Below are 13,141 nucleotides of genomic sequence, written 5' to 3' on the forward strand. Positions count from 1 at the left end.
CTCTTTATCTTGTATCAGTTAGTCATGTTTCTTCAGAGATGGTTTCTTTTCTCTTGTCCAATATCCCATCTCTTGAAAGTCTGACAATAGCAAAATGCAATGGATTGCAATCTATACAACTTGAGAGTAATTCAGAGCTTCAAAAATTAACTGTCTTAGATTGCTTGCAATTGGAGTCTACCAGGATGCATTTCAATTTACAGTTCAGTTTAAATTCCTTCCAATGTCGAGGAAGAGTCGTGTCTTTAGAATATCAGAATGATTGCAATGAAGATCCACTCTACTCCCCGTACCCTCCTGCAAATTATTATTCACCTTTGAACCTGGAAGATGCCATGCTTGATTTTAGACAAGGCCCTGGCTACTATGGCATCAATGTACGTGGCTTTAAATTCATCCTTCAAAGCATAAGTGGGGTCAAAACTCTGACATTATGTAGATGGTTTTTGAGGTATGTTCTAGTGGTATAATTTTTTTTTCCAGAATCCTGTAATCCTTTCCAGAACCTTGATCAAAATTGCTGCACCAAGGTTTAACTAGTCCTCTGTTTTTTTGTTACTCAGGAATTGATCTTACCAGAGCGATATCTTTTAGGTCAAGGCCTCTGCAATCTAACTGATTTGTGGTGGATTGATGATTCACGGGAGAGATACAATAGTAATGCCTTAATCTCCTTTCTCAAACTCTGTCCACCGTTAACTAGGCTCTATATCACTGTAAGTTTTTGCAAATTTAATGATACAATTAGCAGTTAAATATTAGAATGAATATCACTTATATATGTTAGCAAAGTTTGTTTCTGACCTTCTAGATAATGTTACCAAGTGAAATTTCTTCACTTTTCATATATTGGCTATGGAATTCCAAGCTAAAACTTGAATCGCCGCACTATAGCAAATTGTGATGTGATGATGGAACTCATAACAGAAATATTGCACCAAAATATTACTTATCTTGTAGTATTAGTTTCTGATACTCCTTACAAAATCTTCATGACTTGCTGATTAATGATGCAGATCGATCCTAAGAGCTATAACATGGGAAAGATAAAGATGTCTTCTATCATGGTCCGGAGGTCTACGAAATTGGAGCATCTCATGGCTGTCATGGTTGAAGGATTTGAAAATGAGGAAGAGGAGTGTCATCTGGCAAAGCAATTGAAAAAGGTATTGGAAGCAGAACCACTGATTATAAAGTGGGATGGAACTGTGAGGCGCTTAATAAAAGTACATGAGCAGCTAAGGAAAGGGAGAGATCCATATGAATTGATTGAAAAAAGAGTTGAAAATCATTATGAATTATGTCCTAAACATCCTCACATGGACCACTAAAGGATAGAAGTTTTCACTTGTTATACCTATAAATCATTACCAAAACAGAAGAAAGAAACCATAATCTCTATCTTGTATCTTGGAGTATTGAAAGGATTTTTGTTATTGTACCTTTGGTTCTTGGATGGGAAGTGCTTGCATTGTTTTGGTAAGTTATCTTTATTTTCTTAAAGCAATGATTGTGAGTTCAAATTTTTCATCTCCTTCATTGCAATTGATTGCAGGCTAAAGGTTCAAATTCTACTCAAATTAATGAAACTGTGAATTTACTTGGATTTAACTATATGTCCCATTTTGCTAGATATTAAGTAGCTTAAGTTAGAGATATGAAGGGAGGGATATAGAGCTGTTATTTAAAGAAATACAGTATCAATGCTTGTTACCATATACTGTCCATTTCATTAGCAGAGGATGTTCCAAGAGTCATAATCAAATTAGTTCTTGATCCATTTTCGAGCTTTCATCTCAGGGAAAAATGCTGTTTCATTTCAGTCAAGGCAGCATTCTGGCTACCATTTGAGATGAGGAGGAGCTTAATCTGAATTTTCTGTAATGGAGGACAAGAAACTTCTGGGGTTTTCACCTCAGCTAGAGCTCAATCTGCAAACTCCAATTAAAACTTCCCTTCTAGGCCAAATGGGTACCTGGGTTTTTGCCTTTGGATTTGGATATCCGGGTTGGAATCTGGCCAGTTGGGTCTTACTTTTCCTGTTTTCTTCTTGATGTTTACTGTTGTGTTCTTCTCTCTTTCGCACCAAAAACAAATAGCATCAGAAACAGACAAAAAAGGGTCTTTAAAAAATTTATGAGTCTGATCAACTTAGCTTGTGAATATTGGTAATTAATTAAAAAAGAAGCTCTAAAAGCTTTTAATGTCTATCCTGCTGCAGTAATCCTTTTCCCTGCTTGTTTTCCTAAATTCAAAAATCATGAACTGATGTGACTTGGCACTTACTTTGAACCGTGTCCTAGTATATGAAAATTAGCTGTCCATGTGTGAACAAAATTGAAAAAGATATGGTTCAATTCACATATAGTATCATTGAGTGTGAAAGAGGATTTTGGTTTGACTTTGAATCAAGTTCAAGAGGGCCCTTTTTGGGTTTCTAGATTGGTGGCAAGATTATTTTTCATTTTCTAAAGTAATGATTATAAGTTCATAGGTTTTAATGAAATGGGTTTGATTCCTACTGGGTTTAGGACAAATGTCCCATCTCTTGATACTTATAAATAATTCTTTTAAGGGTAATCTGCAATTCCTTTGACTTCCTATATGAAAAAGACAGGCAGATAAGAAAACAGAGTGATCCAACAAGTTAAGAAATTACTTTGTGCATACATCATCTTTGGTTGATTCTTATTTGAAAAAGAGAGAGAGAAAAATGGAGTGCCATAAATAGGAGAAAAGTGGCCGGCATGGGGCATGTACCATCAAAAGACATGCCCATATTGCTTACTTTAAGACATTATTCATTACTCAATTCATCAGTACATTTATTCTTCTCTATTTCCTATTCTTCCTTTTGGATTTGGGGTATAGGCCAGAGGTGATTCATAGTTTCAATCATCCAAAACTTGGTTGTCACATTCCAACCTTGATGGCATTTTCTTGGCTTAAATTTTCTTGGTTGTCAAAAGGGCTGAAAGTTCTTCACAGTTTCCAATTCAATAATTATAGAACCTTGGTCAGTCCAATATAATATGAGAGTCTATGGCAATAAAAGAAACATACTTTAACAACCACCAACATTTTCTTTTGAGTTTAATTGATCATGGGAAATAAACTTAGGAAGAAGAAAAAGAAGAAGAACAGAAACAAGAAGCAGAACCAACCCAAGGAGATCAACGAAATTTTAAATCAAATAGAGTAAGGAGCTATTGATTCTACTTTTTCCCTAGTTTCATTATTTGATGCTAAGATCATGATGGTATGAATTTTCTTTTCTCTGGACAGAAATCTTGTTTTAGAGGAAAAGAATGATGATTTCATTAGCAGATTAAGAGATGATTTCCTGTGCCAAATCCTTTCTTTAGTTCCTTTCAGATGTGCAGTACAGACTAGCCTGCTGTCAACTCGTTGGAGATATGTGTGGAGGAAAGCAATAGAACTTCAAGGAACAATAGAGGATGTTCCAAGAGTGATCACGTCGCTTCTTGATCCATTTGACAAGCTTTCATGTCATCGAAGAATCTGGTTTCATTTCAGACAAGGCAGTATTCTAGCTACCATCAAAGATAAGGTGGAACTTCATCTGAATTTCTGCGCTGGAGGACAGGAACTTTCTGCCATTTTGACTGGAGTCTAGAGCTCAATCCGCAAATCCCAATTTCTGAACTGTCTTCATGCATAAAAGTCCTTCATCTAAAGTCTGTGAACAAGCTGACTAGGGAAACAGTTTCATCTGTTGTTTCAAAGTTCCAGTTTCTTGAAAGCTTGCAGATTTCTGAATGCAAAGGATTACAATCACTTTATATTGAAGCCGGTTCAACACTTCGAAGCTTGGTTATTTTGGACTGTTTACAACTGAATGAAGTATATGTTTTTGCATATAACCTCAAGGAATTGGTGTTTCAGGGACAACTTCCTTGGTTTTGGCTCAAATATTCTCCTCAGTTGGAGTATGTCATTCTTGATTTCAGATATGGTCCTGGCTACAATCCCTTTGCTTGTGAAAATCTTTTGTCCCTTCTGTTGGCTGTCAAAAATGTGAAGACTCTTACAATATCTGGCTGGGTTTTTAAGGTATTGATTACTTGCTTCAATTTCTTAATAACAACTCTGAGATTGTACTGACTTTTGTATGTGTTGATCCTTCAAATTTCTTATTCCAGGTACCAATTTCAAAGTGGCTATCTTCAGCTGGAGCCATCTGGGAGCGAAAAGACTTTCTCTTCAACAACTTAAAGGAGTTATGTTGGATTGACAGCTCAATGGAAAATCACAGCATAGCTACCTTGGTTTCTATTCTAAAGATCTGCCCTTCTCTGGAGAAGCTAGTCATAAATGTAAGATTCTTATCAGTCCAATTTCTTGAAAGCATTTGAGTTTCTGCAATTTCCATAAGGTAACTGTTGTTTTGTGCAACTCTTGTGATTTTCAGGTGGATCCTGCTAATTACTGCAGTCCAAGCAAGGGAGAATGTAGTTTCTGGAAGGAGTACTCGAATCGAGTTGCCAATACTGCAACTCTGGATCATCTCAATGTGGTTAAACTGAAGGGTTCCTTAGGTCAGGAAGATGAAATTTTATTGGCAGGACGGCTGGTTGAGGTAGCTTCAGTGGAGCTGATACAAGTAAAGTGAAACCATATGAGAGTGAACCAAATGAATACTGCTCAACTGGTGGTGACAGCCAAAGACTCCTCAGTCAGGCACCGAAATGATTGAGGTGCCACCAGCAGAAGGCTGCAGGGTGATCATGGCTTATCAGTTGGACAACCTTTATGAATTATGGCTTCCTCTAGAGGATAATTGCAGCTTGTGGAGATGAATAGTTCCGAATTACTTTACTCCAATTCCAAGCTTGATGCAACAGAAAAATTGGGTGTAGAAACAAATTCTTCAAATTGTGCAGCACCATAGAATAGCTTTCACATTCCTCATTTTAAGCTTTGTCTAGTTATTAATTCATATTACATTCCAGTAAAAATTATAGCAATTTTCTTAACATTTCAATCTAAGCCAGTTCTTCAAGATGAGTTCCTTCTTCCTTTGGCACCTTGGAAGCAGAGTTGCACCTCATTAATCTTGGTTATTATTTATTATCTTCAACCTTTGATGCATTCAAGGAGGAAACAGAGGAAAGCAAGACAGAACCAAACCATAATTTATTTGCAGAAAGAAATTGCAAGAAGGCTGTGTTGACTTTTAATTTTTCATATGGCATCTTATGGTTTTTTGTCCCTTAATTAGCACTGTATGATGTTCCCCTCTCTTACTTTTCCCTCTTCCTCCTTTTGCTTTAGGCCTGGTTGTGGTCTTTTGCCTATTTTTTTACTGTAAAATTTTTTTTGCTGTCAAAATCTCTTGTACAGGACTTAGTTTTTACTGATTAATTTTTGTATGTCAGTTCCAGAGAAGGATCCTGGTCTGATTTTACCAGGTTCCCTCTCCTTTTGTGTAAATAGGTTTCCCCTTTTGATATAAATACACCACATATTTAATCTTCAAAAAAAAAATTAGCATTGTATGAATATCTGTTTTCTTAATTAACACTAGGTGGATAATTTATATTCTTACAGAGAGTTGAGTTAGCCGGTTGATTTTATAATAAAATGATCAATACCGTCAATTCAAAATTAATCTATTTGTTCACATTTAAGAATAATTTTATAATTTTATTAAGTAAAATTAATTGTCTAATTTTTTATAGGAATAGAAGTTATTCACAAGTGTAATTGAGAAAAAAGAAATCATAACATTTTATCCGTCAGTGCATTTATTAAATTATAGTCTACATAAAAATAAATAAATAAATAAATAAAATATCAGTTCAACTTTTTATAATTGTAATTATAATCCTTGGGTTATTAATGAAGAAAGAATAAAAAGGAGGACTTTTTGGCTAATAAAGTAGTTATATTTTTTAAAACATCTGTTTAATACTTATAGACAAACAGGTAAGGCATTTGGCAGAAACTAACCCTAAAGAAGAGAAAGTCAGAAAAAGGGAAAATCTATTCAAGAAAAAAAAGGTTAAGGTATGATTAACTCATGAAAATTTTTATTTTTGCATATTTTGAAATAAAAACCTTCAATCGTTGTACTCATTCCTTTAATCTTTATCATTTTTATAGATTTCGATATTTTTACATTTTTTTGGGAAATTAGACTTATTTGGTGAGAGCTTGGATTAAGTCAGCAATAAGTCTTAATGTAAGCATTTAGTTTTAATTTGTAAAGAGATGTTAGTTAGTTGATCATTTTGTATCTTTCAAAAAATTATATTATTTTTATATTTGCAGACTTGAGATATTACATTTGATTCATTATGAAATTGTTGGCATACATGGATTCGTTTTTGTAAGTATGCAATGTCTGTTGTGTTCGAACGTGACATTAATAACGGAGCAAAAATTGCCAAGTTTTTTTAAATTACCTTTAACATGATCAAATTAATTTTAACCCTTGTTATTTGAACAGTAAATGACCTTTGACATGGTTAAATCAATTCCAACTCTTGTTATTTGAACAGGAATTTGGGTCTACTTAGTGGTTCTTTCAACAGTTTATCTAATGGCATCCTGGGCCACAATATTCCGTTTCTCCTTCGTCAGGAAGAGGAGGCTAAGTACTAATTAAGGATCATGGTCTTATTTTCTCTTGAGATTTAATACATGATATGATCATACAATAATTTTTATAATTCAGTCTCAACAGGAACTTGGATCCTAATGATTTCATCAGTCGTTTACCTGATGACATCCTTTGCCAGTCTGCAGTTCAAACCACTTTCCTTTCTACCCGATGGAAAGGCATCTGGAAAAAGGCTCTGATGGATTTGGTGCAAGATTCAACCTTAGAAGATGCTGTGATTAGTGTATCAAACTTTTTGGACCTTTTTCCTGAACTCCATCGACCAAGGAATAACTGGGGGTTCCAATTTGACTTTGGCCAAGGTAGAGTCCTCTCAGTTGCCATTGCACCTAATAATACGCTTCACCTTGATTTCTCTGCAGGAGAAGAGGAATTTCCATGGCCAATTGATTGGTTCTCAGGGCTATATCTTCCACAGCCTACACACCAGCCATCTTCCTATACCTTAGAAATAAAGGCTCTTGATCTCATATCACTATGCCACCTTTCTAGCAAGGCAGTTTCGTCTATGGTGTCAAATTTCCCATTTCTCAAAAGCTTGACCATTGCAAAATGCAATGGTTTGTAATCGTTAGATGTACAAGGTGTTAGAAGGCTTCAAAAATTAACCGTCTTTGATTGTCTGCAACTGGAATCTCTTTATTGTGAAGGTCCTGATTTACGCTCTGTTCAATTTCGAGGTAGATTAGTTTCTTTTCAGTTTGCATATAGGCCATGGATTTTCCAGACATATACGTGTGAATTGCACCTGGAAAACGCCATGCTCGATTTCAGACGAGGCCCTCGTCATAACTGCACCGATAGACCTGTTCTTAAATCAATGCTTCAAAGCATACAAAGTGTTAAATCACTAACACTACGAAAACGCCATGCTCGATTTCAGATTGCACCTGGAAAACGCCATGCTCGATTTCAGACGAGGCCGTCGTCATAACTGCATCGATAGACCTGTTCTTAAATCAATGCTTCAAAGCATACAAAGTGTTAAATCACTAACACTATGTAGATGGATATTTGAGGTATGTGCTGGTAATTTATCAATTCATCCATATCTTTAACCGCTTTTTCACTCGCTCATGACTTAAAGATTTCTTTGTACTTTTTTTGTATTTTTTCATTTATTTTAGGAATTGATCTGGGAGATATTACCCTATTTATGCGCCGACTATTATTTCTACAACCTAAAGGAGCTGTGGTGGATCGATTATTCAGCAGAGAGCGACAATGCTAATGCCCTACTTTTGGTTTCTAAAACTCTGTCCTTACTTGGAAAGACTCTATGTGACTGTATGTCTTTCCATTTTCATGACATATTCTTGTTGGATTTTCATGATATAGTTGTAGTTCTCACCACAGTTTGATACTCTTCAACAATCTTCTTAACCTTCTGATCAAACTTGCAGATTGATCCTAAAAGAAGCACAAAATTCTCAGGTGTAGTGGGTGGAATCAACAAACTCAATCATCTCAAGGTTGTCAGATTAGAAGGATTTGCAGATTCTAACGAGGAGATTTTCTTTGCAAAGAGTTTGAGACCTTTATTCAAAGCAAGACCAGTAATCATAACAAAGTTGAATGGGACTTGGTCGCGATATCTGGTGAAAGTACTAGATCTGGAGGAGCAAGGGAAATATCGATACTGGTTCAAATTTGTTAAGGATTTTCATGAAATATGTCCTGATCATGTTCACATGAATCTTTAAACAGATATTTTTGAACTCTTAAGGACTGCATTTCTGTTTTCTATTTGTTAGCTGCAATGAAGTATTATCTGAAAGGCTAGTTTTATGTAAAGATTGAACAAAATCTGTTAGCTTAAGACTGTAATAAAGCTAAATGAATTCATGAAACAGCGTACACTCTGTCAAAAATCAGAACATTTTTTCAGATAAACTTAAATGGTATCCAATAGAAACAGAGAAAAGAAATGCTTTGCTAGTTCAAAGATATATAGAAGACTGAACTTTGTTTTCTTCTTTCTTAACAAAGAAAGTTAACATAAGTGAAAACGTGTCGCACTTAAAAGATCATGTGGACATGATCTGGACAACCTTGATTCTTGAATTCTCTAAACAAGTTCCATCCAAAGACTTCGTTATAATTACTGGTCTCTCTCTGAATAAAGGAATCAACCGCCTTGTAAACGCAATTTCCTCCTTATTTGGAAATCCTTCTAATTGCAGGAGCTTGAAATCCATCAGTTTTTCGCGTATGGTGCCAAGGCCAGCTGAGAACTTTTGTGTGCTTGTCATGGTATAGCTTGTAGGATCAATCTGCAAGTTTTCATCAGCAGACAGCAGGTCATGAAGAGTTTGCATTAATGGTTGCATATATTGCTGTGAGTTGTTCAACCATGACGATCATTCAGTGAAATTGAAGAGGTTGGAAAGTAACAATATATCATGACCATGGAAAGACTTGACAGTTACATAAAGTCTTTCCGAGGCAGAACAATGTTTCACAAAGCATTGTAAGACATCAACATTGTCTTTTTCCATTGAACAATCAATCCACCAAAGCTCTTTCAGCCAGGCAAGACGATGAAAATGCCTTTTATCGGATAACATCCGGTATATCAATGCCTGCAAATTTCAAAAAGAAAGAAGACTAGTGGCTAGGTACGATAGAACTTGTCAAAGGTTGGGTCATGAATGTTTAGAGTACACAAACTTGAAAATTCTTTCTAAAGAGCGGACAAGTTACTGCAGCATACTGCATACCCCAAAAGCCCAACTACACAGTGTCAAAGATGTTAACCCAGCCCAAGCTTTGAACGATTAACTCAAAGCTAGGAGTAATATTGCTGCAGTCGTAGCCAAAGCCTTGTCTGAAATCAAACATGGCATTTTCCAGGATAAATATTATCCAATCCTTGTGGGAAACTTCAAACTCGAAGGGCACAAATCTGCCTCGATACCGGAAAGAGCTCTCAAAACTTAGGTATTCCAGCTGTGGGCAATCGAAGACAGTTAATTTTCGTAGTTGAGTAGCGTCCCTTGTTTGTAAAGACCACAGTCTATCGCATTCTGCAATGGTCAAGCTTTCGAGAGATGGGAACTTCGACAGCATAGAAGAAACTGTCTCACTGGAAAGATGGCTCACTGATTTTAGATACAAATAAGATATTAGGTTTACTGGTTGGGAAGAGGGCTGTTTCTTATGTTTCAGTCTAAATAACCAATCAAACGTCATGAGAAATTCCTCTTTCCTTGCTGAGAAATCGAGGTGAAGCGTAACTGACAGCAATTGAGCCCCATGGATTTCTTGGTTAGTGGAGTTGAAAAAAATTTATCTACAAATCCCACTATAGCAATAACAGCATCTTCTATGGTTTCCATCATATACAATTGCCTTTCTCCACATGTTTTTCCAAAGCAGTTTGGACAGTAGATTCATGTCATCAGGCAAACGATTGATATAATCGTTAGGATCCAAGTCACTGTTCAGAATACAAGATTTGATGTCACAATTAATGTAGAACTCAAAAAGATCCCGGGACTGATAGAGCTACTCTATCTCGAGATTATTAGGGTGTAGATGTGTAGTTTCCTGCTCATCTTGGGAGGGGCTTACATTCTAACTAGTGCTAATAAGTATACCAGTGTTCTAACCAAGACCTCTTATTGCCAAGAGGAACAAACAAACATGAAATTATAATATCTAGCCAAATGCCAAAAGGGGTAAAATCCATCTTTGTTTTAGATTTTGAAGACTCCCATGATTGCTTATTTACCTTCTTTCTGTCTTACATGAATTTTTTCCAATGACTTATTCTTATTTAAGATTGTTTGATTGAAGGGGTATGATTTTTGTAGTATATATTATTTAACACATAATACAATAATGAACTTCACCATTGCATATAATTATCAATTTTTAAATGAAATAATATTTTATGTTCTATTTTTTATTTATGCATTTGGTTTATATCAAAGACTCTTTAGTTGTCTATATTGAAAAAGAAATTGATACGTAATTTGTTGTTATACATTGTTGTTTCAAAAGATTTATTTTATCATTTATTTGTTTATATAATGCCATTGATTATTTTTCTCTTTTATTACAAAATACAAGGAACACTATCAAGCAATTACTATTCTATTTTTCTTTGAATTTTACTATTGGATTTAGGATCAAACTAATTGTTTTTGGATGATTGAATTTCCATTCATCCAAGGGCTAAAATATATAACCCATTTGTTTTTTTTCCTTTTAATTCATTATCAGATTAAAAATCTGTTTTTGAACATGAATATGGATCCTAATTATTGATTTAATTAGTGGCTTCATCCAATGAACAACTTTGTAAGCATCATTGTTTGTCACTTATCTTCTTGTTACGAAAATTATCTGAGAAACAATAAAGATAAAATGTAAAGAAATCATATTAACAAAAAAAAAAGTTTTCATTTCTTTTTAAGTCCAAGAAGAATAATCAAAAGAAACAGAGGCATGATCCAGATAATAATGACCCAAGTAATACTGCAAGGTAAGAACTGGTATTATTTTCTTCTCAACTTTCACTATTGATTCAAAACGATCAATTGGAAAATTGGAAGTCTTTTAAGATCAATCTTGTATTTGAACAGGGATTTGGATGTGGTTGATTTGTATCCGAATGATTTTCATCAGTCGTTTACCTGACGACATATCCTTCACCAGATTGTTTCCTTGCTCCGTTTTCAATTAGCTGTCCGAACCACATTTCTTTCTACTCAGTGGAAAGACTTTTGGAAAGAGGCTCTGTTGGCTTCGGTCTATGATGTTGTAACAATGGAAGATGCTGTTAATTCTATATCGAGCTGCTATACACCATCCACCAAGATATAAGTGGGTTTCAAATTTGAGCTTGGCCATGGTAGGGTCCTCTTAGCTGCTATTACGCCTAATAATTCACTTCAACTAGATTTATCTGCGGGTAAACAAGAATCCTCGAGGCCATCTGTTTAGTTTTTGAATCTGAATCTTTCATGGCCTAACCATTTGCCGCTTCGGAATATAAATGGTATAAAGAAAGAAAAATTTTTGTATCTAATATCAGTAAGCTATCCTTCTAATGAGGCGGTTTCATCTATGGTGTCGAATCGCCCAGTTCTTAAAAGCCTGACTATCGCAAAATGCAATGGATTAGAATCTTTACGAATAAACAAAGTTAGAAGGTTTCATAAATTAGTTGTCTTGGACTGCCCTCAATTAGAATCTGTCTGCATTCAGGGTTCCTGCTTAGCGTGCAGATTGGCGTCTTTGGTGCTTCAATTTTGCTCTGGTATTAGATATTTCTTTCAGGCTCCCTCTCTCGACAGGTTCCTATTCTACATACGATAGAATCAATAATCTTAGCTTCATATCAGTCTTCCAAGGCATTCAATTTGTTAAATCAACACTGTGTAGATAGGCTTTTGAGGTATGTTACAGCAATTTATCCACTCTGAAAAAGATTTTTTCAGGCTTCTGTACTTGTAAACACTCATGGCTCAAACTTTGATCAGTTCTATTGTACCTAACTTCGATAATGTTCTTTCTTCTTGCAGGTAATGATCACCGGGGTGTTTCCGTATTTAAGTAGAAAATCTGTGATTAGTCTCTCCGAGCTGACAGAGCCGTGGTGGATTGATTGTTCAATGGACACAGACAATGTTAATTCCCTACTCGTCTTTCTTAAACTCTGTCCTCGACTGGAAAGACTCCATGTGACTGTAAGTCATTCCATTTTCATGATATAAATAGATTTTTACTTGGTGAACAATGGAATGATTGTTATGGTAGGAACTCACAGCAATGCTACCATTAATTGACAATTTTGAGACTCTTCCTCAAACTTGCAGATTGATCCTGAAAGCTATAACATTTGAAGCACAAAAAAGTTCGCAGTTAAACTCAATGAAATCAAAAAACAAGATCATCTCAAGCTCTCAAATTAGAAGGATTTGCAAACGAGAAGGATGAGATTTTGTTAGCAAAGCAGCTGGAACCTTTAGTTTAAATGAGCCCACAGCTCTTCGCCAAGTCAAAAGGGGCCCGTTTGCGGCGGCTCGTTAAAGTACCTGAGCAATCCTTACAAGCTCAAAGAGGTTCATAATTTGCATGAAACATGTCCCGATCATGTTCATATGAAGTTCTAACTGTCTCATATAATTAATTTCTTTGCAAAAGAAGTGGAAACATAAGTTCAAGTTTGTAGCAATGGATTTGTAAGGAGTTCAATTATACCATTAAACTTGTCTAAATCCAATTTCCCTTGTATAGCCTTTATTACTGCAACCGATTAAAAACATTGTTTTATTATTATTTTTTTGTGTTAAGCAATTGTGATTAGAATGCTACTATTTTTCATGAAAACATATAAAGAGAAAGAAGCTTTGCCAATTAAAGATGAGTGTTATTGAATTCTCTCAGGAAAGAAGACTTTGGCTTAATCAATCAGAAATTACATCTGGTTAGGAATGTAAATATATTTTATTCAATATTTATAATGTTACCAACATGTGATCTTGA

The 13,141-nt window shown here is 35.2% G+C and overlaps 1 protein-coding gene and 3 pseudogenes across 2 annotated transcripts in view; all 4 read left to right on the top strand.

The window, feature by feature from the left end:
* The window catches only part of LOC110425327 (F-box protein At2g39490-like), a 2,105-nt pseudogene extending 602 nt beyond the window's left edge, over positions 1–1,503 (top strand). The window contains exons 2-4 of the transcript XR_016351803.1: positions 1–455; positions 564–716; positions 1,017–1,503. The exon at positions 1–455 is cut by the window's left edge and continues 428 nt beyond it. The product of XR_016351803.1 is annotated as an F-box protein At2g39490-like (transcript). The remainder of the gene's footprint in view (positions 456–563; positions 717–1,016) is intronic.
* Positions 1,504–3,072: 1,569 nt separating this feature from the next.
* Positions 3,073–5,399, top strand: LOC110425397 (F-box protein At2g39490-like). The gene is given in 5 exon segments (XM_089785089.1): positions 3,073–3,198; positions 3,286–3,605; positions 3,608–4,074; positions 4,164–4,337; positions 4,433–5,399. Coding segments are annotated over 5 exon segments (1,257 nt in total). The 5' UTR covers positions 3,073–3,103; the 3' UTR covers positions 4,634–5,399.
* A 964-nt stretch (positions 5,400–6,363) lies between these two features.
* On the top strand, positions 6,364–8,349 carry LOC110425591 (F-box protein At2g39490-like; annotated as a pseudogene).
* Positions 8,350–11,302: 2,953 nt separating this feature from the next.
* Positions 11,303–12,768, top strand: LOC110425478 (F-box protein At2g39490-like; annotated as a pseudogene).
* The last annotated feature ends 373 nt before the right edge of the window (positions 12,769–13,141 follow it).

The sequence above is a fragment of the Theobroma umbraticum genome, unplaced genomic scaffold (genome assembly GCF_002168275.2).
Source record: "Theobroma umbraticum cultivar Fairchild unplaced genomic scaffold, ASM216827v3 scaffold_81.0, whole genome shotgun sequence".
Taxonomy (NCBI): Eukaryota; Viridiplantae; Streptophyta; class Magnoliopsida; order Malvales; family Malvaceae; genus Theobroma; species Theobroma umbraticum.